Genomic DNA, 27621 nt, shown 5'->3' with positions numbered 1-27621 from the left:
GTTACATTATATAGCATACTATAATATATATATATTTTTGCATTTTCAATTTGCCTCTCACGCTGGGTAAAAGCTTAAAGAATATTAAAAGGGAAAAAAGCAAGTGAATTTACGGGTAATAAGTATACTATTACAGCATACTGTTACGGTATATTGTATATTATTACAGTATACTATAACAATATATTGTATACTATAATAGTATATTGTTGCAGTATAACTATATACTCCTATAGTATACTGTTAGAGTATAGCTATATACTCCTACAACATATTGTATACTGTAGCAGTATACTATTTGGTAGCTGTGTTCTTCTTCGATTTTCAGCTCAAAATTTCGATCTCAATCACCTCAAATCAGCTCCAAATGCTATCAATTTCAGTATGAACTTCCAGAAGATATTATAAGCAATATTTAACAGCACTCACTTTGAATCAAACAAGAAATCTTCAAAATAAAAATTTTAAATTCAAGAACTTCAAGCTCAACAATGGTGAATATTCAAATACACATAAAAGCTACTACATGGGTTTACTGGTTTTCTTAGAGTTCATAAGCAAACTTTCCCCTAATGATAATGGCCGCAAGTTTTAGACATAGGCTAAAAAAGTTCTTAAATTAAAGCAGGTCAAATAGCAGAGTACTAAAAGTGAAGTTATTATAATAAACTAAAAAGAAAAGTAAAGAATTCTAACTCTCTTGACAAAGAAGCAGAGGGATTAAAAACTGGACGCATTTGAAATTAAGGAGCCCTTTATTGCGATTGGTGAGGCAGTGGCAGTGCGAATACAACAAAGGGCGGGTAAATAGTTTTGGGCGCATGGGTAGGAGTAGTAAATAGTTTGGGCCTGAACATTAAAATGTAAATAGTTTGGAATTGATGGGTATAAAGTAAAATTTTCTCATTTAAATTTGTAGTTAAAGTCGATAAATAAAGTTATCATTTTGCATAATGAAGGCTTGGACTTAAAAATTAAAGTTGGACTTCTGCTCAAAATAATGCTCGATATGAGGAAAAAGTAGTCTCTCCGCCCTATCAGGGTTGGGATAACACTTTACTCTTCCCATATCATACTTGTGAGAATTTACTGTGTTTGTTATTGTTTGGGTTCGAAATTTTAGTCTTTTTAAGTCACTGAGTTCTAATTAATAATTTATACTTATTCAATGGAATTCGTAAGACAAATACAATGTTTGGTTCCAAAGTTACTGAGTTCGACCGAACCCGTAGCCGAAAGACTAGTAGCTCCGCCTTGCACGTCATGTTCTATAATCTAAGTGGACTTGGTAATTGAACAATGCTGAATAATACTGTGACGACTAAAGGCTTGAGTTGTACCTTTAATCATTGAATTTCTGGTAGCCTAGACTAAGTCTAATACCCCATATTTTTAATGGATAAACTCCTAATAAGAGGTTTTTTTTTTGTTTTTTGAGAATCAGTATTGGTGGTCCTGTCTACTGAGTCTACATTTCATTTCTCTGTTGTCTGTTGTATGATAACTTTTCATTTAGTGTGGACTAAGATAAAGAAATATAATGAGATGTGTTGTCATGTTTTATTGTAGGTGCCTAAACAACTACCTTTTGAGCTCACTTTCTTTAATTGTTTACAATATAAAAATGCCTTTTCTCCTTCATGACTTCATACTCTACACCCATCTTCAACACCTCATTACCAATCTCCTTCAATATCAAGAAAAGGTAATTAAAATCAGAAATTTTTTACTCTTCATAACAAGTCTAGCTCAACTAGGAGCTAAAGTGTATTAAAATATCAACCCAAAATAGAATTCAAGTTTACATCTTGTAGAAATAAGATTCATTTCCTTAAGCAAATGTAAAAGAGAACCTAGTGGCTCAAGGTGCCAAATGCAGAATGTTACTACTCTGAATTGAACACTTCAATTATGTAAAGAATTAAATGAATCTGTACACTTATGAACCTTGGGTGAAAGATAGAAATTCAATATGAACCACGAGATGAATGAGATCCCTCCAATCTTTAACGAGAGGTTTCACGTTCGTACTCTAAGAATAGAATAATGAGAGGTCTCACGTCCGTCCTTCAATAGGTCCTGCGTGACATTAATCCAGATTAGTGAATTTTGAATATTGGATGCATAAAAGGGCAGCCCGGTACATGAAGATCCCGCTTTCACGCAGGGTTTGAAGAAGGATCGCACCCCAAGGGGTATGATGTAGGCAGCCTACCTGATCAGTGACTGATTCCAATGGTGGAACTAGAGTCAGTTAGAAATTAGTCCCACTAGTTGCTCATGTTTGTGGCTGCTTCCTATCCACCATGTTTGAAACCCAACATGTTCATTGCTCTCTTCTTCAACTGGAGCAGGCAAGTTAAGATCCAAAAAGTCTCTGATTTCTGGTGTTGGTTTCTGTAATATAACAGCTTGGTTGTTGCTTTTGGCCTCAGCAATCAAATGGGATCTTTTGTGACCACCTAAAGCTTGACCTGATTGGAAAATCTTGAAGCAAATTGGACACTCATACCCCTTTAGTTTCTTGGACACAGAACTTGTCTCAATTGTACTGTCATTGCTGCTATTCTTTGTGTTTGTGATCTTGTTATCAGCAGCCAGATTTTGCATATGCTCAATCTCATCAATAATATTTTCACAGCCTTTAGTCCTTTTGTGGCTTGCTCTATGACCACCAAGAGCTTGGTAAGAGTGAAAACTCTTGTTACAAGCAGTACACTCAAATTTGATCTTTTTCTCAGAATCAGAATCTTGATCTCTTAGTTTCTTTGTGTTGCTATCTACACTAATATCACACTCATTCATTTCAATGTTTCTTTTCTTGCTATAGCTCCCTTTGGCTAATTTGTAGTGAACTTCAATTTCAGACTCCTCAAATCCATTTTCTTTATCCTCTTTAATCTTCTTTTTCTTATCATCTGATTCCTCTGATTTATCCATGTTGTAACCATTTCTTGAAATCCTAAGAGTTCTTGCATCTGACTTTGACCTCTCATTTTTCTCTGGCTTCCCATTTTTGACTTTCTTCAGCTTGACCAATTCACCATCTTTACATTTGGAGTTCTTACTCCCATTTTCATCAGTAAAAAGATTTAGTCCAACCCCATTTCTTGAATCCCTTGAAAGAATGATCAAACTCATAGCAACCTCCTCTTGTTCTTGTTCAATCTCAGTTACAGTAGAGGAAGTTGTAGTTGTTATATACCTTTTGAACTTTCTTGATGATCTCTTCTTCTTATTAGGAGTTGCTGTTTCAGTATCAGATTGAATATCCATAACCTGATTTTGAATTGCATAATTAGCATTATTGTTCCAAGGATCTTCTTCAACAGTACTGTTCATAGATGATATTATTTTCTCTGAGTGACACTTCATATGGCCAAATAATGATTTCCAAGATTGGAAACTTTTGCCACATTCTTTACATACCTTATTCTGATTTGGAACCAAATTAGTATCTTCACTTGACTCAGCAAATTTTGAAGTCTTTTTTGGATTTTCTCTTAGACCATAATCAGCAATTGGAGAACTTGATTCAATAAATGGAAGCTTCTTTTTAGTCTGATCAATGGAAGAATTGATCAAATGAGACCTCATATGACCCCCTAAGGATCTACCACAAGGGAAACTTTTGTTGCAAAACTTGCATATATACTTCAGTTCTTGATCTTCTTTCATTGAATTTAGTGAAAATTCAAGAAACAACAATCCAATCAGATGGTCAAGAGAAAAAGCCGAACTTTTACTAGTATTCCTCACAACAGCAACTACAACAACAAAAAAAAACCCAGTGAATTCTCGTGGAGTCTGGGGAGGGTAAGATGAACGCAACCTTACCCCTATTCTGGAAGGGCAGAGAGACTCTCGGCTACTAGTACTCCTCACAAGCTCAAAAATATGTTTGAACTCTGTATACCATTCTACTAAACCAACAAGCTAATGATACAGAGTCAACCAAGAAAGAACAGCACCAATTATAAACCAGATAAGAAGCTGAAATATGAAATGGGGTTTCAGAATTCTGAATATTTAGCTCAAATAAATGAATTTTAATCAATAACAAGATCTACTAGGCAAGAAAAGAGAGCTGAAAAAGCTGGTGGATAAACAAGCTACTAAAAGGAGAGAAGAAAATTTTAAGTATTACTAGAGGTTTACTGTCTCTCTCCAGTTTCTCTCTCTTACAAATTACAATGCTATATTTGGAATTAGGAGGAGAAAACCATGCATGGAAGCAAAGATAAAAAAGAAGAAGTAAAGGGGAAGATGGTAGTAACACGTGTACTTAACTGAGAATACTACGCTAACCCAAATCCAACGGTTGACATTAATTTGAGCATCTCTATGGCTGAGCTGACCTTAGCTAGCTCCTGCTCAAACACACTTAACTGTTTATAACTATTTTTCCCTTTGTCTTTCTATTAAGGAAGCCCACAACTTCAAGTGATTTAAAAAAGCCAGCTAGATGCATACTATATTCCGTATTCTTGCCGGGTGCGGAGAAGGATCGCATTTTAAGATGTGTAATGTTACAGACGAATCCAGAATTTAAACTCGATGAGTTCAATTTTTAATGTTTTTAGCGTTGACCCCATTAATTATATTTTTATAATTATGGATACATATCCACTATTTTTGTGATCTTAATGAATTTTTACATATAAATTTTTACTCCGCGTCGAAAGTTATGGGTTCAATTGAATCCGTCGGTATTAACACTACATCCGTCCCATTGTAATGTAAGTATTAGTGACCGCTTCCACGACTCGAATCCATAACCTATAGATCACACGGAGACAACTTTAACGTTGCTCCAAAAAGTGATAGAAGAAATAAATAAAAATTCCACTCTCTGGTCTTCTCCTTTGTTTTCCTAATTATTCTATTTTTCCAAAGACTTGTAGGTCCTGCCAGCTCCCTTATTTGCTGTTGCTTCACTAAGTCATTCGCTATATATAGTTCAAACCAAGCTCTTACTCTACTTTACATAGTGACAAAAGATTTACATTGTATTATTACAATAAATTACTCATCATTTTTCATCAAGTTAAGTTGATCTACTATAATATGGAGTAATTTTTAACGAGCCCTATATAAGGTAACCTGAAAAATAAAGCGATAACCTATTGTATTGTTTGAATTGCGTTGATAGTTTAAAATTGAAAGGCTGCCGGCCAGTCTTGGTTACAGCCTGCTATGATCATATCACTAACCACAACGTAAATATCTAATTATATATTAAGGATATTAATCACTTTATAGGAAGGAAGGTAGTGAAAGTTGTTCTCCCTTTGTGCCTATTTTATAAGTCGGCAACCGTAGCACGAAAAGGAGTCTTGGCGTAACTGGTAAAGTTGTTGTCATGTAATTAGGAGATTACAGGTTCGAGCCGTGAAAACAATCTCTTGCAGAAATACAGGGTAAAACTGCGTACAATAAACCCTCGTGGTCCGATCCTTCCCCGGATACCGAGAATTTAGTGCACTAGGTTGTCCTTTAACAAAGTTGTAGCACACAGGGGAAGTTGTTATACATTACGAGGAAACAGCAATTCTCTGTTTCCTTCTCTACTTAAACCAAATTAAGCAAACATTTTTTTAGATCAAACATGTGCAAGCATATTATTTTTGCCTTGTGAAGTACTATACATATATAATACATGCAATATGATTGTTCTGTGAGGCAAAATGTCTTGTGATTGGCTAAAGAATCTTGGGTTTTAAAAGGTGTGAATTCTTGAGATCATTTTTTAAGTTTTCTAGATTGATTAAACACTAGGAAAAGATAATCTTTTTGAGGGACAAAAATGATTGGGAGGAAAACACTGTATCAAATCTCATTTTCTGGTCAAGTTTGAGCAAATTAATGCTGAGGCTTAAGCACAAGTGAGTAGAACAACTCATTATATGGCTGTCATGTCAGTGTTTAGTAATTTAGACTTTAGAGTTCATATCTAACTTCTTCTTGGTGTCAAATATTTTCAAAAATACAGACTTCCCTATTCACAGTTAATTAAGAGGAACAACCACATGCACATGTGGATTTTTGTTGGCTCTCTAAAAAGTATGATTTATTATCAGACTGCTCCTCATATTAATTTAATTTAATTAAGTATTAGCACAGTAATTCATAGATATGGGCATAAGGCCAATGGCGGAGCTAGACTATAGCTTACGAGTTCAATCGAACTTAAAACTCTATATTTATTTTAAGAAATTTATTAATTATATAAATTATTAATTTAAACTCACTAACTTAAAATACTAGAATTTCGAACTCATAAACTTCAAATCTTGGCTCCATCTTTACCTAAAGCAATGAAATTATGGAAATGTAAGAAAGTATGAGTAGGTTGTTGTAATTTTTTTTTTTTTTTTTGGGCCACATTTCCTCTAGCTAACTTACTAGATGGCTGGTGAGAAAGCTGCTCAACCACTTTGATCATAAGGTGGCATATATCAAATCAATTGGATACTTATACCAACATAGTAAAAGATATTTATCAAATTAGATCATTATAACTTAATTAGGCTTAAATTCTATGATAGACTTTAACAATTAGTAACTAGTAACAATAATTACTAATCTACTAAAAAAAATTACTAACTTATACTGATAGTGAAAAAATATATTTGTATTATCAGTATATGTAACACAAAACTATGCATCATTGCTTAGAAGAGCTTCTAGCATGTGGCAATTTAATTTCATTGCATACTACTTGGCTAGCACTAAATTAAAGGACCACAAATTTGTTATATAATATATACATAATGCAGCAACATAGCTTACAAAGTAGATAATTCTAAATTGTTCAAATATGTGTGGACATTTGTATGGCATATATATCTTATTGCCCAAAGTGACTTCACTTGAGAGTGAACAAGTTTTAGGACTCTATTTTTGCCAAAAGTAATGCTCCAAATTGACAAACAAAGACACTCTTCCAAGTAAAGTTTTGTCACTCCCTGTCTTCTTCAATTCCATGTCTTGAATATCCATTATTTACTCTTTAAGATAAGATGCCCACTTTGGCTTTATGCTTTGAGTGTCAAGCTCCTTCTGCTATCAAATTCATGCCCTTTTTCAGACTTAGCCTTGAACACTCTCCCACTAGGAGAGATAGGGGGCCATGCATCATTTTGAATTACTATTACTACTAAACAAGCTAATTTTCCACTAGCTAAAAAGCTAGCCGGCCACCTACTATTCAAAATTTTCTTTATCTATACTAGGGGTGCAAACCCGTTTGACCTACCCAACCCGCTTAAAGTTGGGTTGTTCATTAACCCGCTTATCTTTTGAACTCAACCAATCTTGACGTAACTTATTTCAGTCTATTTAAAGTTGGGTTGATCTTTAGTTCAAATTGACCTTGAGTAACTTTGCTAAATTATTTTTAAAATAATTTTGTTTGTTTGTATGTTATATATGACCATAACAAAATTTTTTTTTTTTTAATTTAATAATTAAACTATTCATAAGAAAACAATACACATTAATTAAAGTTTGGTAAGAGTTGGGCGGGCTGGGGTATGACCGAAATTTTAGTCCAACTTGACTTAACCGATCTCAGCCCAAATAACTTTTGAGTGGATCATTGACCCGCCCATTTATTAACTCGACCCATTTTAACCCGTCCCTTTGACACCCCTAATCTAAATCAATCTTGATTTCTTTTTCTTTATTATTTTTTTCTCGAAGCGGAGCCTTAGAGAATCAGTGATCCATAGTCACGTATTTGAGTCTTGGAATTAGTGAACAGACTACCTACATCACACTTTCTGGAGTGCAACTCTTCCATGGACCATGCATAAACATGGAATGTTTCGTGCCCTGGGATGTCTCTTTTAATTCATTTGATTCACCGCCTACAATTTCCACTATTCTCTTCTTTCGTGTCCTTTCTTTGTCACAAAAACATATTATCGTGCTGGTATTTTCGCAGTCCACAATTATCATGGATGTTGTCGTTAAAGTGTAATTTCATTAGATATATAATGATCAAATTTGTAACCAAATTATTGGAGTCTTTTGGTCACTTTTACCTCAAGTCAAAGTAAGATCTACTAGCCTGCCTTTGTTGGTCACAACTCACAAGTGAATGAGTCTTGTTGAGGAGCTTCATTGCCTCACAAGCAAACAAATAAAGCAATATAATCTTTGCTAAGGACTGGCCAACTAGCAGTTAAGCAAGCAAGCAGGTCCCAGCTTTATTGGTCCACTGTGTGATATCAGATCCACAATTAAACAATTGGAATATGAGAAAAAGATTCATTGATTGTAAGCACGTCGAGCATTAATTGATATATAAAATATATAGACATAACTAGAAAGTATAGTGTTTTTCCCTTGGTCGAGCAAATTTAATAGTTTTAGCTCAAATGTTGTACATGTATTAAATTTTTTATTAAATATGTATAAATATTAAATTTCAAATCCTAGTTCTGCCGCATATGTCACTTCATACAAATAATAATGGTGCATGTGTCCACGGCTGAGTTATCAAAAGCAATTTCTTATGTAATACTCAATACTCATAAAGGTCAATGAAATAAAAGGAATACAAAACAAAAAAGAAAGCCCCATAAAACATCTTGAATTACTTAGACTTTAGGATGGATCATACAAGTAAGAGTTGGTTAAGCACTCTACAACTAATACTTTGACTTAGTAGATTATTGATACTTTTCCCTTTTGTATAACCAAGCAAGGAGGCCCACCTTGCAACTAGCTACTTCCTCCTTTACTATCTAATAGTCATGTGGGGTGCCAGAATAAAATGTAGTTTTTATGTACTTAGTATGATATGTTAATTGCTTTTTCATGTCTAAGCAATGTCCTTTTTCTCCTTCTATTATTGCTTTTTCAGGAAAAAGAGCAGAGTCGAAGTAGGTTGATACCATACATGACTCTTATCCTGCATTGGAAAGAGATGATGGCTCTTTTCAGGACAAAACTTCTCACATCATGTGCAGGTGAAACAATATTTTGCTAGTCTGAAAATAGATCTCATCATGATAATATCATAGTTACCCTTGGAATAAAGTTATTCAAAATTCATTAGGCAATCTTAATGTTTTCATGGTAATTACCGAAGGGAGAGGTAGTTGACCATCAAGAAAACTGGTAATGGGGAAAGCTGCACTAGTCACTGAAGACAGAGTACAAACCACCACTTTCAGAACTAGAACCAGAAGAAAAGCCTTTGATGTATAGTTAGATGACAGCAGGGTACATTTTAAAACTTCTTTTTTGTCATGGTTATACAAAAGAATAATCAACATTTGGCACATATCAGAATTTAAAAGATTTCTTTTTCCACTTCTCCAAATATGGCTCAACTCAGCCATAAAACTTTACATAAATAAATACTAAGCGCCTACCTGAAAAAAACTTGCTACAGCCACCCCAAAGCAAGGTTGAAAGTCTAAAATTGGTGTGTTTCAATATGAAACAATGGCAACAAAATAATTTGATAACAGCCACGTATAAATCAGCTGATGTACACCCCCCTTGCATAATCATTTCTTACAATATACAAGAAAAACTGGACTCCACTCTCCATAAGAAGCATTCTCAGGATGATGCAACTGCAAAAAAAACCGGTGCAGGTTGGCAACAGTGGGTGAATATGTCAAAGCTTAGCCTAAACCATGACCATCTCTGTTCTTGGAACTCCAGGCTCCATCTCCAAAGACTTCCTCAATCATAGTGCAGGTTGGTAAAAGGTCAACTTTATTTTTAGCACAGCTTAAGTACCCAATGTCCCATTCCTTACCATTAGATGGCCCCATCACAAAATCATGCCCACTGCCACTTCCAACACCAGCAAAATTACTTGCCCAGTGATTAGAATTGTCAGTCTTTCCTTGTGGTGCTTCTGAACCAAGCCCAGCTGCATCAGTGGTACAAGAGTTATCTTGTACATCATGGTCACCTATTTCATTTGAATGTCTTTCTAGAGGCTGAATATTGTGTCCAGAACTGTTGTTACTATCAATCAACCTATCAGGACACGCTTCTAACTCATCACTCAAGACATTCCTCCCGCCAAAATCTATAGTCCTATAATCTTCCAAGGCTGCACCACCAGCTTCCTCATCATATGCTTTTTTATCATTCTCATATATCTCATAGCTACCAGGATAATTTTGGTATACTGGTGATTCAACCACGGAATCCTCATCCTCATCCGTCATTTTAGCTTCGGCAGCAACAACATCGTCATCGATCTCCTGCCATTCATCATTATCACTGTCTATATTTAATGGGTCAAACCTGTTCTGCTTGGCACGTTTCCGCAAAATAAAGACATTAAAATAATAGCTAACGAGTTCTCTCCTGCTCCGTAAAGGAAATTCAACAGCAAGTTGGTTCCAGAAATTCCTGCCTAGTGAAGCAGGATTGGAAAATACAACCTCGTGAAATAATTCCTCTTCCTCTTCACGCCATTTCTCTGCCACTACCTCTCCCATATCATAAAAACCCAACCTAACAAATGTTTCCTCACCAAGGGCTTCCTTAAGCTTCAACCTTGCTTCTATGATATGCAGTCGAACACATCCGAAGGAACCTGCATCTTCACAGGAGCACTCAATTTTTCCTGCTCCCACGTTCCCCTCATGGTCTGCAGGTAGCTCTGGTTTAGGCATTGGAATGATACAAGTACCAGCAAGTTTACTCTCTTCATCACAATGATCCACAATATCTGATTCTAGATCTTGAGATGGAAGATTCAGGCTTTCATTCGTGCACTCCTTGATGGATTTATTCTTACTATCATATGCACCCCATTCTGGTAATTCAGCTTGGAAATCTGGTCCAATGGGGACCAACTTTCGTGGAGAATTGCTCAAAAGAGAGGCATAGACCTCCCTTGGATGAATAACAACTCTGAATTGAGGATCAATATTGTAACACTCAGAGGCTGTCAATATGTGAAAAGGTGCCTCGGACCTGATGTCTTCTTCGCTGGTGCTACTAGTGGCCCAGGAAGAGTTCGAAGCAGAGCCATGAAAGCTCATCTCAGTTCCTTTCTCAGTAGAAATATGGACTTCAGCCACATTGCCACTACCAGGTCTCTTGTCAGTGGCAGCTTTGTCATCTTCTCCACCTACCAAAGAGCATATAGATATTAAGCTCATCCAAGAATAATGAACCCAAAAATTCATTCACATCCAAACTTGTTGCTAAAAGAGCAATCTTGTAAATAAAAGCATTCCAACAATTACTCACAAAGCAGCTAAGACAATGCAAAGCATTTCGGAATTTTGATAGGATAATAATCTCTTCCTAACCTGAAGTGTAACACTTAGGAGGAGCCACTGATTCACATGGAAATTCCAAAAAGGAAACTAGCTGTCTACTTGGTTCTACATGTCTCGGTTGCTTCGATGAAACTTCATACAATTCTTCTTCACCAAATGGTCTTTTCTGCACCATGTTTAACTGCAAGAGGAAGTTAAGTTGAAGAGGTGTTAAAAGGATACAGAACGTCACTAACAAAACTACTGCATGTATACTAAATATATTATATTTATATGTAAGAACAACCAAAACTAAACTATCAATAAAAGAGAGTAAATGATAGACATAAGACCCCACTATGTTTTGAGCAAAGAATTTAGTCGGTACCATTGACCCTCGACAGGTAAAGGGTCAGTAATCATTTGTTTTTAAGTTTTTTAAGTAGTGACACGTGGCACGTGTACAGTGAAAATGGAGTGGCTCAGAGAGTTTGATAGTACTAGACAATAGAATTCGAAATATTTAAAAAACTAAATTTTTTTAATTGAATGAACAAAATTTTTAATAAAAATCAGATTTTTCAGGTTCAATAAAGCCAAAATTATCGGAAAAGATGACGGTTTTAGTACCTGGGAGAAGTCTTCGTAAAATCGAGCAAAAGATCTTTTGGTTCGAGCTAATTAGGATCAATTGACAATCGGAATCAGAAATTCCGATGAAATATTTTTTTTCTTCTGGAATTGTGAGCGAAAATGATTAATTACAACTTTAGGAAGAAGAAAAAAAACCTAACCCTAGATCCCCAAATTTAGATTCGAGGCTTTAAAAAAATCAAAAGATCAAATCAACCAGAAATTGATGCGATTGAGCATAAGAAAAACGGATTAAACAAAAAATCCCCAAAATCCCAAACTATTAATATGAAAAAATCAATCCTTTTTTTTTTCTTTTACAAAGGCGAGAGAAATGAAGGGATACTAACAAAATTGAGATAGAAAAAAGCTTAATTTCACGAATCCTACGACAGAATCGAACAGATCTGGTGAAAAAACGATAGATCTGAAACCCTAACCTCGGGATTCGATTTCCACACGGCTAGAGCCAAAAAAGTTATCAATCGATAGAGAATGAAACGAATTAGAAGGATCGGGGGTTGATTTTATCGTCGAGAAGAAAAATCGAGGTCGATTCGAGGGAGAGAAAAAGAAATTAGAATTGGGGAAAAAATTTGTTGACGAGAAAAAAGGGTAAAGGTGGGTCAAGGGAAATCTGTTATTGGGGTGCCCCGAAATAGTAAAGCGGGTGGTCAAAAAGGACTCCGTAATTACAGGTAATTACGCCAAATGCCCCTACCTTTGGAAATAAATCAATAATGGCTGCACCACTAGGTGTTTATCTGTGGGCTAAAGAGTTGGAAACTCAGTTGGTCAAGTGTTATAAAGAGACATACGTGTCATGTACTAAAAATTTTTATATAATCAGATTACTTATGATCTAATTATAAATAATTTAATTAATGATTCGATAAAATTAATATTTAATCTACTATAATTGGTTAAACAATGTAACAATGTAATTTTTTGACATATTACTATATCTAATTCAATTTTTTTCCTTATCTTTTTCCTTTCTCAAGTGAAAATGTTTTATTTTACGAATATAGTGTAATAGTAAACATATACCACGTGTTTCATGAAGTCAATGCGTTTAAATTTTTTTATGATACATAGTCAATGTTTTAAATATCACGGATCCTATGATAATTTTAAAACATATCATATCTATTTGTTTTATGATGTCACTAGTTTGATGAACATTATTTCTAACAATGATAATAATAAAACAATCTGGGTATTGATGTCAGTATACGGATAAAATAGGAACTTGTCCGATTTTGCCATTTAATCGAAGACCAGGGCATTACGTCCAGGGTCAATCTCGTAATGAGTCAGGTCATAGCACAAAGATAAAGTATCAAGCTCAAAAATCGAGGTACTCATCGAGATCGAGACCAACAACGATCGAGACCATATATGACAGACTTCGAACGAAGCGCAATAACGGAAAGGCAAAATATTAACCGGTCGAAGTTCACGGCGGAAATTCTAGAACAGATTAGATCAAGTGCGATTGTTTAGGCTAATCATGGGATTTACTTCTATAATTAGAGTTATACCATAACTAGGACTCCTCTACTATATAAAGTGGAGTCCTCATCATTTGTAGACACCTTACATTCACACAGATAAAAACAATATAATATTATCTCTTTAGTTAACATTCTCTTGTTTATCAGCTCGTTGCATTTTAACTGTTCTTGCATAACTAGCTCGAGGGTGTCCGAGCTCGAGATCTCTGTCCAAATGTTGGTTTGCTTTATATTATTGTCAATTTGTATCACTTATCTTTACGTTTATCAATTGGTATTAGGTAAAATAATATATCCTTAAAGCCACATTATAAGTTTAATTGTTATCCAATTTTTAGGGTAAATAGCTTGGCGCTCACCGTGGGGCTAATGGTAATAGTGATTGCCTAGTATTAATCCTCATAACACACACTGCTTTTACACTTGTTCTCGTAAGTGTCTTAGATTTCAAGAATCAACATATCAAACTCTCAAGGAGTGCCCACTCACACAGATATCGGCCTTGGTCTTCATGGCAAGAACGAGCACATAGTCGTCTCGGAAAATGGAGAACCTCCAATCAACCCTGATGGGCCATAAGGCGTAGATCCAGTCGATGTCAATTCTCGTGTTGCGATTCATGGAAACTTAGGCGCTGACCCTGAAAATAGCATCCGCAGAGACTCCCAGGCAGCCGATCAGAACGCAAAGTGGTGAAGAAGGCGGGATTAGCCTTCAAATGATATTTGAAACGTTGCAAACTCAGCAAGATGCGATAGCATAGCTCCAAAATCAGAATCGAGCACTGTCACACCTCCTTTTTGCGCTCCCGCCCCGAAGGGTAAAATGCGCGAGAGAGTTTTTTCCAATTTAAGTGACAATATTCGAAATGAGATTATTTATTTAATTTAGAGTCGCCACTTGGGAAAGGTTTGGCTTTTGGTGTCCCAAGTCACCGGTTTATCTTGAATCCCAATTCGAGGAAAATGTTCGACTTTCCAAATGAAGTCTGCGAACCAGAAATTCTAAGTAAGGAATTTTGTTGACCCGAGGGAAGGTGTTAGGCACCCCCGGATCCCGTGGTTCTAACACGGTCTCTTAAATTGTTATAATGGCTAAATATCTGATTTTAAATACATGTTATAACTTGTGTGCTTTTATTAGATTTAAACCGCTTTTATTATTATTTATTTTTTATGGAATTACAACGTCGTGAAAATGCATTTCGAACCACGTCACAATCAATGCGCCCGTGGTTGTTAATACATTCCGACTCCGTTGAGATTTGGATTTGGGTCACATAAATGCGCACCCGAATTTAAGAAGGTAAGATTATTAAAATGCGCACCTGAAGCAATTATCGTATTATTATTTCTGGGTAAGGCCGTGGAATTTTGCTAAACGGCTCATCCCGAAGTCTAAGTAATTTTAATTAAACATTTATCGAGGGCCCCACAATTTGTGCATTTTATTGGGCGAGACTCATCTCATTTATTTTAACAGGATAATCCTAAAGTGCCTACATTTTTCTATTAAAATTGTCTCTACAAAATGAAAGAGAAAAGGTCTTAATTTATTTACATGCTTGAGTTGTTATAGTTGAGTTTCAGATATGATTCATAAATTCTGAAAATGATGTAAGCAGGGCGGTCCGTTGCCAATGCGGGCCCAGGACCAACGTGTATGGCATAAAACTAAACCTGGGCCGTCTTATTCACGTATTACTAACTAGTTACATTATACTAGGCATGTTCTCAGTTTGTCAAATTAAAAAAAAACTTAGCAATCTAATTTTAATCCTAAACCAATTACATGCTGGAATTAACCAATATTATTTAACTAAACAATATTCTTACAAGTTCCGAAATGGTCTATTCGTTTGATTTTTAACTTAGACGGAGTTACTACACCATTTATTTATTTTTAGGCAATATATATAGATAGTTCATCCGTTAAGCTATCGTCAGATGTTCCACTATTTAAGCTATCGTCAGATGTTCCACTATATATATATATATTAAATAGCTACATGATTCTGATTTTTGTAAGCTAAATAATTTATATATACAAATAAAATTCAGAATATAATTTAAAATAAATTTAGAACTTCAATTCTTCATTTTTCGTATTCATGCTTCCTGTTTCAGTTTACAATAATCAGCGTGTCAGTTGTGTACCTGATATTGGAAGCAAAAGAAAAGTGAGATCAGCAAAAACTCAGTAGCATACAACAACAGCAACCCCAACAACCAGTAACAACCAGCAACGAGAAACTTAGTGGCAGATTTTAAAATCAAGACAAAAATCCAGAAATACCAACAACAATCAACAGACAGAAGCAAAGAGAATCTTTTCAGATTTTGAAAGACTAGTTAGTGTTTAACCCTTAATTTCTGAATCCGTATATCAAAATATTTGGATTGTATATCAGGTGTCACACCTCCTTTTTGCGCGCCCCGCCCCGAGGGGTAAGATGCGCGGGTGGAGCTTTTCCAATTTAAGTGACAATATTCAAAATGGGATTATTTATTTAATTCAGAGTCGCCACTTGGGAAAGGTTTGGTTTTTGGTGTCCCAAGTCACCGGTTTATCTTGAATCCCAAATCGAGGAAATTTTCGACTTTTCCAAATGAAGTCTGCGAACCAGAAATTCTAAGTAAGGAATTCTGTTGACCCGAGGGAAGGTGTTAGGCATCCTCGAATCCCGTGGTTCTAGCACGGTCGCTTAAATTGTTATAATGGCTAAGTATCTGATTTAAATACAGGTTGTGACTTATGTGCTTTTATTAAGTTTAAACCGCTTTTATTATTATCATTTATTTTTATAGAATTGCAACGTCGTGAAAATGCACCTCAAACCACGTCACAGTCAATGCGCCCGTAGTTGTTAACACATTTCGACTCCGTCGAGATTTGGATTCGGGTCACATCAATGTGCACCCAAGTTTAACAGTGTAATTTATTAAGGGCGCCTAAGGGGGTCTAGTGCGTTATTATTTGTGGAAGGCCATGAAATTTATTAAATGGCCTATCCTGAATTCTAGATAATTATCATGATCAATTATTGAGGGCCCCACAATTTGCCTTTTATTTAGCGAGGCTCGTCTCATTATTTTAGAAGGGAACCCTACAGTGGCTACATTTCTATTACGTTTGTTTCTAAAACTAAAAGAAAAAGAGCATGCTAATTTAACTATATGCCTTTGCCTAATCCGGATTCTTATCAATTTCTGATTAATTATCTACAAAGTAGAGAAAACACTACACTTCAATGGAAAATTGCTTTAGTTTGACAGAAGAAATCCGCTTAGTCTAATGAAACACGACACTTAATCCGAACAAACATTTTTAGGCCAAAGTTAGATTAACTTGTTTAAACAGGGTTGATAGAATTCCTTAGTGAAGAATACCCCCGATAACATTCAAAACTAATCCTATAAAAGCCTAAAGAAATCGAAAACCGGGCAGTTCAAAACCACATTATGTTTGGCTAGGTTTAATAGCCTTTTGCCCTTACTTATTCAATACATGCTGAAAAAGTGAATTTAATTTTAACAATCACATTAAATAATTTCTCATTTCAAGAGTTCTGTTTACATCCTGTATGCCACTAAACGAATCGAACACCACAGTTCAAATCAGCATAGTACAAGCTTAACAATGTATTCCCTATCAGCTATAAACTACAATTTACATAAACTTGACAACATTTATGAAAAGGCAGTCAGTAAACGGGTGATTATAACTCTTTCAAATCTTTCTATTCATGCTTTTTCAATGTTACATTCAGCTACACCAATGTGAGACTTGAGATGTGTACCTGGAAACAACTGAAAATGCCAAAGAGAAGAGGAAGAAGATAGGGAAATCAGCAACAGCAGGAAACAAAATAGCAGCAGCAGCAGGGCAGGATAGCAGCAGACAAAACAATACAGCAAGAACAGGCTCGAGTGCAGAAATGCAACTATGGCCAATAGAAAGTAGTAGCCAAATGACAGCAACACCCAGTGGAGTAGAATCAGGACTCCAGACAGACCAAACCAGTAGTAAACCAATGAAAACACTCGAAGTAAACACAACTGGAACTTCAAAGAATCAGAATTGTTTTTGAACAAATTGAACAGCTGAAACCCAAACAATAATAGGAGGAAACAGTTTCTGATTGTTGACTGTACACCTTCTATCCCTTAACCTCTCTCTATCTGTGTTTGTGTTTTTCTTTTTCAGCTCTTTCTTTCAGAAATTCCTCACAGTCTGTCTATTTTCTTTTTTTCCTCTCCTTCTAATTCTCTCTGTGTGTGCCCCTATCAGATGTCCTCTTTTTTTTATCAGATGGTCCTCCTCCCTCTCTCTCTCTCTCTCTCTGTGTGTTTTTTCTGTGTATCTCTATCAACTCTCTCTTTCAAAACTCCTCACAATGTGTGTGTGTTTCTTCTCTAATCCCCCTATCAGATGTCTTCCTCCCTCTCTCTCTCTCTCTGTGTGTATGTCTATCTCCAGAACTTCCCTTTTTCTTTTCTTCTCCCTCCTCCTGTATCTCTAACCTCCCTTTATAAGCCTCAAACCCCCACCTTTATCAGCCTGTTGGATTAAATCAAATAACCCCTCCCATGTGCTCCCTTTTTCAGTTCCACTTTAGCTATTTAAGTATTAATCCCATGACATTCCCTTGGCAGGCTTTAAATTTTCATTTTATTATCTAAAAGCAAGTATGGGCATTAAAATATATCTGACAGCATATACTGTCAGATTGTTTAAACTTAAGAGCTTCTTAATGCAGAAAAACAGGCTGTGCACAAGGCACATGAGGTGCACCAATGCACATGCTGTGCACCAGTGCACATGCCTTCCAATTCAGAATTTAAACATAAACAATCCTTTTCACATTGACTGATCCAAATCAAACAGCCATAAGTAAACAAAACTGGTTCTGAATTGATTTCAACAAATGTTCAACAGAAGCAAATCGATTTACTATGCTCAGACAGTTGAAATTAATTGACGACACATGTCGACTCGACTATATTAGTATTAACATACACAATCGTAACCAAAAATAAGACATTTAAACAGTATTGATACATGGTTCGCATTATACTGACTAAGCAGAAATACACTCGAGGAGTCAACTAGTCAGTCCAAACTCGAAAATCAGCTACTTGCACAAACAAATACATAATGCCTTATCAGAATAGGAGGGGGAAATTTAGACAAACAAACAGAGGTTCAGGCGAAGTGGTTGAAGCACAGTTGATAGAGGTCAAGGACATAAACAGCAAATGAACAGACCCTTACAACAATCAAACAACTAAAAAAAAAAAGAAAGAAAACTCACCTTAAACCGCAAAAAGATCAAAACCTTAACTCGGACTTGGTCAAACTTTTCTTAAGGTTGAACGGACTTTAAACGAAGTGTTTCTCAGACGAGAAACACTTGGATTAAAGTCCATTAGACCTTAACCTCTTCGGTTCGAACGGATATGGACCAGTGACGAAGAACCCACAAATTCCAAAACTCAGATCTGGGATTCACGCTTCCCTGATCAGATTCGGACCAAACCAAGTATGGTTTGGTCACGAGGGGGGTCTGGGGAGTGTCTGGTATGAAACTGGGGTTGGTTGGGTTAGATCGAGTTTTGACTCGAATCTTCGAATGAAGATTCGAGGACCTGGGGGGTTATTCGAACCATGGGGTTGGTAGATTTGGGTTCAGGATGGCATGGGGGTTCTATGGTGTTCAGGGGAAGGTCACCGGCATCCATGCCGCCGGCTTTCATGGCGGAAGTATGCAGAGGCGGCTAGGGTTTAGGGCTGTTCGTTTGGGGAGACGAAGCAGCTGGGGTATTGGATAGGGGGGTAGGGTAGTGTTATGTACTTATATAGTTAGTGGGCAAGTGGATCCTGGCCGTTGGATGAGACGAGATGAAGGGCCAGGATCCTTCGGCTAACAGGGAACGACGTCGTTCCAAGGGTGAAGGGTTAGGGTCGGTCCGGGTGAGACGGGTCGGGTTTATTGGTGGGTTATGGGGATTGATCTTGGACCGTTGGATCGGCTTGGTTTAAACGGTTGTGATGGGTTGGCATCGAAACGACGTAGCTTTGGTGTTAAGCTACGTCGTTTCATGGCCTGGGGGGTGGGCTGTTTGGACTGGTGGCTTGGGCTGTCCGTTTGGGCTGAGTTTGTTGGGCCAATTTTAACAAATTGGCCCAAGTCCGGAAGGGGTCTTTTCTTTCTTTTTTTTTTTTTTTATTTCTTTTCTTATTTATTTTAAAACAAAACTAAGCCAAAAATCAAATTAAAATTAAATACACACTCAAATACAATTATTTGCACACATACTAAAATATTTCAAAACAGGTAAGGTCAAACCAAATAAAATCACGGACGAAAATGCCTAATCACGATTTTCTATTTAACGACCGGATTACGGTTTGAATTATGCAGGACACATATTTTTTTGAATTTTATTTTAATAAAGTAAATAAATAAAAATGGGCCAAAGTCATAAATAAATCAACAAAGTGTCGCACAAAAATCCGAAATTGTACAGCAGGGCCAATTATATTTGTTTTTTTATTTCTTTTTGGAGTGATTGTCGTGTGAAACAAAAATCACGTGCTCACAGCTGCCCCTCTTTGTTCGGAAACACGAAGAGTTTTCGTGCAAAGATAAAGTGAGCGTGTATGAACGATTTTTGCCTATGGACCACTCCGTATGAAGCATTTTTTTTTTTTTTTTTGAAAGATCTGACCGAATCTTGCTTCAAAGATTTCCTACATATCCTGGGCTAAACAGGAATCAGGTCAATGTAGTTCGAGAAGTTTTGGTAGCTGGGACTACCATGGGACTGCAATGCTTGCTGCTACTGCTGCTGCTGTTGTCACTGCTACATCACTGACCGCCTTATTACAACCAAACGAAAATTGGAAACTGAACTAACTACTTATATGCATGTCACTTGCTAGTTACAAGATTCCTATCTATGATTCTTTTACGACTTGATCTTGGGTCTTAGCTGATTCTGCTTGTAGACTCTGATCCGAATCTTGATGCTTGCGAGTTGCGGCGACTTGTTTTTAATCTCCGGGATACCGAATAAAATGTGACTGGCAGAGGTCAGGACCTTAGTCAAATGTTGGAGTCGATTTGCTTTCCCTTTACTCTGATATCTCGGGATATCTCTTTTTTTTTTTTCTTTTTTTTTCTCTTCTTTGATTCCGAACTGGGATTTATCTCGTGGGTCATTTCGATCCATGTGGCTCGAGGTCAGACCTGCGGGAGAAAAGAAACGAACGAAATTTTCTGCCCCAGTTTCACTAGGAAAATTTCGTTAATTATTCACTAGGTAGTTCATAAAATTGATGAAAGAGGATATGCATGCTCAGTGCAGGGTTGGAGCCCTAATATCGACTAGTTGGGGAAAAGTTCAGTGTAGGGTTTAAAACCCTAGCGCCGAACAAAGGGAGAATTCAGTTTAGGGTTTAAAACCCTAATGCTGCCTGAAAGGAAAAAAAGTTCAGTTTAGGGTTTAAAACCCTAATGCTGACTAAAAGGAAAATTCAGTTTAGGGTTTAAAACCCTAATGCTGATTGCATGGAAAAGCTCAGTTTAGAGTTTAAAACTCTAATGCTGGCTAAAAGGAAAAAGTTCAGTTTAGGGTTTAAAACCCTAATGCTGACTAAAGGAAAATTCAGTTTAGGGTTTAAAACCCTAATGCTGATTGCATGGAAAAGCTCAGTTTAGAGTTTAAAACTCTAATGCTGGCTAAAAGGAAAAAGTTCAGTTTAGGGTTTAAAACCCTGATGCTGACTAAAAGAGAATTCAGTTTAGGGTTTAAAACCCTAATGCTGATTGCATGGAAAAGCTCAGTTTAGAGTTTAAAACTCTAATGCTGGCTAAAAGGAAAAAGTTCAGTTTAGGGTTTAAAACCCTAATGCTGACTAAAGGAAAATTCAGTTTAGGGTTTAAAACCCTAATGCTGATTGCATGGGAAAAAGCTCAGTTTAGAGTTTAAAACTCTAATGCTGGCTAAAAGGAAAAAGTTCAGTTTAGGGTTTAAAACCCTGATGCTGACTAAAAGAGAATTCAGTTTAGGGTTTAAAACCCTAATGCTGATTGCATGGAAAAGCTCAGTTTAGAGTTTAAAACTCTAATGCTGGCTAAAAGGAAAAAGTTCAGTTTAGGGTTTAAAACCCTAATGCTGACTAAAGGAAAATTCAGTTTAGGGTTTAAAACCCTAATGCTGATTGCACGGGAAAAAGCTCAGTTTAGAGTTTAAAACTCTAATACTGGCTAAAAGGAAAAAGTTCAGTTTAGGGTTTAAAACCCTAATGCTGACTAAAGAGAATTCAGTTTAGAGTTTAAAACCCTAATGCTGACTAAAGGAAAATTCAGTTTAGGGTTTAAAACCCTAATGCTGATTGCATGGAAAAAGCTCAGTTTAGAGTTTAAAACTCTAATGCTGGCTAAAAGGAAAAAGTTCAGTTTAGGGTTTAAAACCCTAATGCTGACTAAAGGAAAATTCAGTTTAGGGTTTAAAACCCTAATGCTGATTGCATGGAAAAGCTCAGTTTAGAGTTTAAAACTCTAATGCTGGCTAAAAGGAAAAAGTTCAGTTTAGGGTTTAAAACCCTGATGCTGACTAAAAGAGAATTCAGTTTAGGGTTTAAAACCCTAATGCTGATTGCATGGAAAAGCTCAGTTTAGAGTTTAAAACTCTAATGCTGGCTAAAAGGAAAAAGTTCAGTTTAGGGTTTAAAACCCTAATGCTGACTAAAGGAAAATTCAGTTTAGGGTTTAAAACCCTAATGCTGATTGCATGGAAAAGCTCAGTTTAGAGTTTAAAACTCTAATGCTGGCTAAAAGGAAAAAGTTCAGTTTAGGGTTTAAAACCCTAATGCTGACTAAAGGAAAATTCAGTTTAGGGTTTAAAACCCTAATGCTGATCGCATGGAAGAGCTCAGTTTAGAGTTTAAAACTCTAATGCTGGCTAAAAGGAAAAAGTTCAGTTTAGGTTTTAAAACTCTAATGCTGGCTAGAAGGAAAAGTTCAGTTTAGGGTTTAAAACCCTAATGCTGACTGGCTGGGGATAAAGCTCGAGAATACTACACGATCTATTTTTGAGTTTTCTTGTTTTAGATAAAAGGGAGTTTCGTGGAAGCTTACCTTTCGAGTGAATTCCTTATTGTCAAAATGTTTCTTGTACCTTCCTCTTTGGGCGACACCTGCTTCTTGCACGGTTGTCTTGGATTATACCTGTTTCAACTTTTCAGATAAAGAACAATTGTTAGTTCGGAAATGACGGTCGGTTCGGTGACCTCGATCGTTCCCAGTTGCTTTGTTGCGTCTTCATTTCTGTTGTGAAGTCCCGCCATTGATTTGATTCATATGCCGAAACCCTTTGGACCGCTCAGGCTTGTATTTCCAGATTCTGTGATGATTTGCCTCGTAAGGCTCTTTTTTTTTTTGTGTCCCGTTTTGCTTGGAGGTTCTCAACAGGGGTTTTATTGGAGGTATTTTGTGGGGATTTGTACAAAAGGGAAGCTTTGTGGGGAATATTTGCAAAGTGGATTCTTTGTGTGGATTTTGTACAATGGGCATGCTGGGGGATTTATTTCAAAGTGGGATTTCTAGAATTTGTTGGGGTAAGCTTGTTGGGGATGTCTACCAAAGGACCCGCTGGGATGTGCTGGGGAGATTCCATTTTTTTCTTTCTTTTTTTTTCTTATAATTTTATAATTTGGGGAGATTCTGTGGGAGATTGTACAAGACTCTGTTGGGATTTGTACAGGGGGAGACTCTGTGGGGATTTGTCCGAAGGTGGACTTGCTGGGGAAGATTTCAAGATTTCTCTCTTTTCCTTTTCTCCGGAACACCATCAAACGTCATGATTCATCATGCTTGGGTAATCATATCAACGAGATGAGGTGCTTTCCTTCATGAGACGGGATTCCGTGTAAACAAACCATGCCACCTACCCTTTCCGGTGTGTCCTGAACTCGGGGTTAAAATGCGAAAGGGATTCGAAAAGAAACAAAAGGGGAAAACAAATCAGAAAAGAAATACCCTTTTCGGGGAGAGAAAGACTTATCTGAGGAAGATAATGCTGGCTTTAAATGACATGACATGCCTTTTGGACTGGACGTCTGACCTTCCATGAACTTGCGTTTTCCTAGACCAGAACAGATCTGTGGTTCCAAAACTGGTGGAACTTTGCCGAGACCTTCTTGGGGTGGCGTCATTCCTTTTCGGCCAACAGCGCCCTTTGCGGGTTTTCGCTGGCTGACCTCTCTCATTTCTCTTCCTGTCGTCGCTTGATAGCACTCTTTGCGAGTTTTTACTAAACAAGCTCTCTCATTTTGGTTTCTCTTCTCCCGTCGCCTCGTGGTGCCCGAAGGTTTTCACCGCCGAGACTCTCTCATTTTATTTCTCTCAACTCAGGGTGTGCTGGTTTCCTTTTGTGATGCTTATTGGTTTCCCACCATCTTTGGTAATTGATTTGAAGGCTTGTACCTGGTAAAGAGAGGTAGCTGATACTAAACTTCTTAAGTGTCTGACATGCCCCGGTTTTCCATTTCAGGGTGAATGGGATTTTGTTGTTGGTGTGACTGAACCTCAGGGAGAGGCTGCCTACGTATCCTTTCGGAATCAAGTCAAACGTAGTTCAGGCCTCAATCAATGTTTTGTTTTTTTTTTTTTTTTTATATATATAATGGCTCAAAAGGTGGTAGCGAGAATTGGGCAGTGTTTGGGGAGTAGTGGGGAATAAACACCTTCGCCCTTTTCAACGTGTCAGGACCACTTGGAGTATGATCTAGACGTAGTACCTCTTGACTGCATCTGCATTCACCGCTGTGTCAGGGTCATTTCCTTCGATATCACCTAAATACAATGCTCCTCTTGGCAATATTTTCCTTACGATGTATGGGCCTTTCCAATTTGGGGCAAACTTTCCTTTTGCTTCTTCATGATGCGGCAGAATACGCCTCAGTACCAACTGTCCTACTTCGAAATTCCGAGGTCGGACTTTCTTGTTGTAAGCACGGGCCATCCTTCGTTGGTATAACTGTCCGTGACAAACTGCAGTCATCCGCTTTTCATCAATCAACGTCAATTGCTCTAACCGAGTCTTAACCCACTTGCTGTCCTCGATTTCTGCTTCGACAATGATTCGAAGTGAAGGAATCTCTACCTCTGCCGGTATTACGGCCTCGGTCCCATAAACCAAAAGATAAGGAGTCGCTCCCACCGATGTGCGCACCGTAGTGCGATACCCCAATAACGCAAAAGGTAACTGCTCATGCCACTGTCGGGAACTTTGTATTGTTTTCCTCAAAATCTTCTTGATGTTTTTATTTGCAGCTTCTACAGCACCATTGGCTTTTGGCCGATAAGGAGTGGAATTCCTGTGTGTTATCTTGAATTGCTCGCACACATCTCCCATCAAGTGACTGTTCAAGTTTGCTGCATTATCTGTAATGATAGTCGCAGGAATACCGAAGCGACAGATAAGATTTGAGTGTACAAAATCCACTACAGCTTTCTTGGTGACCGACTTGAGAGTGACAGCCTCTACCCACTTTGTGAAGTAATCGATGGCAACCAGTATAAACCTGTGTCCATTCGAAGCCTTTGGTTCAATTGGTCCAATGACGTCCATGCCCCAAGCGACAAATGGCCAAGGTGCGGACATGGGATGCAGTTCTGTGGGAGGTGCATGAATCAAATTACCGTGCACCTGACACTGATGACACTTCCGGACAAAGCTAAAGCAATCCTTTTCCATGGTCATCCAGTAATAACCTGCTCTAAGGATCTTCTTCGCTAAGACATACCCGTTCATGTGAGGTCCACATACACCTGCGTGTACTTCGTGCATGATCTTTCTTGCTTCCTCGATGTCGACACATCTTAAGAGATTGAGGTCCGGAGTCCTCTTATATAACAATTCACTGCTCAAAAAGAAACCACCTTGCATGTCGCCTAATGGTCCTCTTTTGATCTCCAGTTGCATGCTCGGGGTATTCTTGCGTCTTCAAGAATTTCTTGATGTCATGGTACCAAGGCTGCGTATTTGATCCCGCCTCGATTACACTGCAGTAACCGTGTCTTTCCTTGATTTGGATTTCCAAAGGATCGACGTGGGCGTTGCCCGGGTAGGGTAGCATAGAAGCCAGAGTAGCAAGTGCATCTGCCAGTTCATTGTGAAACCTCAGAATATACCTGAATTCTATTGAGTTAAAGCGCTTGCTGAGGTCCTCCACATGTTGTCGGTATGGGATAAGTTTGACATCCCGAGTTTCCCATTCGCCTTGAACTTGCCGGATGATCAGGTCAGAGTCTCCCATAATCAGTAAGTCTTTGACATCCTGATCGATTGCCATATGTATGCCCATAATGCAGGCTTCATATTCAGCTGTATTATTTGTGCAGAAGAAACGAAGTCTAGCTGTGGCGGGATAATGCTGACCGGCAGGTGAGATCAAAATTGCCCCGATCCCTATACCCTTGGCATTCACGGCTCCGTCAAAGAACATCTTCCAAACATGAGCTTCCTCCGAGATCGCTTCTACGGTGTTTACCTCTTCATCTGGAAAATAGGTATCCAATGGCTGGTATTCCTCATCGACCGGGTTTTCGGCCAAATGATCTGCTAACGCCTGGGCTTTCATTGCCGTGCGAGTGATATAAACTATGTCGAACTCCGTAAGCAAGATTTGCCATTTAGCCAGTCTCCCAGTAGGCATTGGTTTCTGAAATATATATTTCAAGGGATCCAACCTGCTTATGAGGAATGTAGTGTGTGCTTGGAGATAATGCCTCAGCTTTTGAGCAACCCATGTGAGAGCGCAGCATGTCTTCTCCAACAGAGTGTATTTGGCCTCGTAGCTGGTGAATTTCTTGCTCAGGTAGTAGATCGCCTGCTCCCTTTTCCCGGTCACATCGTGTTGCCCCAGGACGCAGCCAAAGGAGTTCTCCAAGACTGTCAGATACAAGAAAAGTGGCCTCCCTGGTTCGGGAGGGACCAAGACTGGGGGATTCGAAAGGTACTCTTTGACTTTATCAAAGGCTTCTTGACACTCCGTTGTCCACTTAATCGCCGCATCCTTTCTTAACAACTTGAATATGGGCTCACACGTGCTTGTCAGCTGGGCAATAAACCGACTGATGTAGTTCAGCCTGCCCAAAAGACTCATCACGTCTTTCTTCGTTCTTGGGGGAGGTAGATCTTTGATAGATTTTATCTTAGTCGGATCTAGCTCGATACCTCTCCTGCTTACGATGAAACCCAAAAGTTTACCTGACGGAACTCCGAAAGCGCATTTGGCTGGATTTAGCTTCAAGTCATACTTCCTTAGTCTCTCGAAGAATTTCCTCAAGTCTTGGATGTGATTATCCTGTGTCCTGGACTTGACTATTACATCGTCCACGTACACCTCTATTTCCTGATGCATCATGTCATGGAAAATGGCGGTCATGGCCCTCATGTAAGTAGCCCCAGCATTCTTTAAACCAAACGGCATGACCCGATAACAGTAGGTGCCCCAAGGCGTGGTGAAGGCAGTTTTCTCGGCATCCTCTTCATCCATCAATACCTGATGATACCCAGCGTAACAATCTACGAAAGACTGTATCTCGTGCTTGGCGCAATTATCAACGAGGATGTGGATGTTGGGTAGCGGGAAATTATCTTTAGGACTTGCTCTGTTCAGATCTCGGTAATCTACACATACTCGAGTTTTCCCGTCCTTTTTCGGTACTGGAACCACATTCGCCAACCATGTTGTATATTGGACTACCCGGATCACTCCTGTTTTCAGTTGCTTGGTGATCTCCTCTTTAATTTTGTCACTGACCTCGGTTTTGAACTTTCGTTGCTTTTGTTGAACCGGAGGACAATCAGGATGAATCGGCAATTTGTGAACCACTAGATCGACACCTAGTCCCGGCATGTCATCATATGACCAAGCAAACACGTCTTTAAATTCAAGAAGAAGTTGAACTATCGCCTCTCGCGTTTTCTTGTCCGTGTGAATGCTTATCTTGGTCTCCCGGATTTCTTCCGGGGTTCCTAAATTTACCGATTCAGCGTCATTCAGATTTGGCTTAGGTTTATTCTCGAAATATTCCAACTCTCGGTTTATCTCCCTAAAAGCCTCTTCCGCATCATATTCTGGTTCTGGATCCATTAATTCGCAGTTAAATAGCTCATTGTGATCCGGGCGTGAAGTCCGCAAGCATG

The 27621-nt window shown here is 37.9% G+C and overlaps 2 protein-coding genes across 3 annotated transcripts; both read right to left on the bottom strand.

Moving 5' to 3' along the window:
* Positions 1-1679: 1679 nt before the first annotated feature.
* Positions 1680-4170, bottom strand: LOC107830346 (uncharacterized). Its single transcript, XM_016657868.2, has 2 exons — positions 2216-4170; positions 1680-2079 (listed from the first exon to the last, which is right to left on the bottom strand). Exon 1 carries the CDS (start codon positions 3676-3678, stop codon positions 2251-2253), a length of 1428 nt encoding a protein of 475 aa, XP_016513354.1. The 5' UTR covers positions 3679-4170; the 3' UTR covers positions 1680-2079; positions 2216-2250.
* Positions 4171-9299: 5129 nt separating this feature from the next.
* LOC107830344 (uncharacterized) lies at positions 9300-12537 on the bottom strand. Of its 2 annotated transcripts, none has more exons than XM_016657867.2 (3): positions 12323-12537; positions 11301-11451; positions 9300-11116 (listed from the first exon to the last, which is right to left on the bottom strand). In XM_016657867.2, the coding sequence occupies exons 2-3, from the start codon at positions 11443-11445 to the stop codon at positions 9645-9647; spliced, it is 1617 nt and encodes a 538-aa protein (XP_016513353.2). In that variant the 5' UTR covers positions 11446-11451; positions 12323-12537; the 3' UTR covers positions 9300-9644. The 2 variants fall into 2 exon arrangements, with proteins under 2 accessions (XP_016513353.2, XP_075075140.1); XM_075219039.1 differs by having other exon boundaries at positions 11880-12523.
* Positions 12538-27621: the final 15084 nt, after the last annotated feature.

This window comes from Nicotiana tabacum, chromosome 8 (assembly GCF_000715075.1).
Source record: "Nicotiana tabacum cultivar K326 chromosome 8, ASM71507v2, whole genome shotgun sequence".
Taxonomy (NCBI): Eukaryota; Viridiplantae; Streptophyta; class Magnoliopsida; order Solanales; family Solanaceae; genus Nicotiana; species Nicotiana tabacum.
This window is presented reverse-complemented; position numbering and strand designations above follow the sequence as displayed.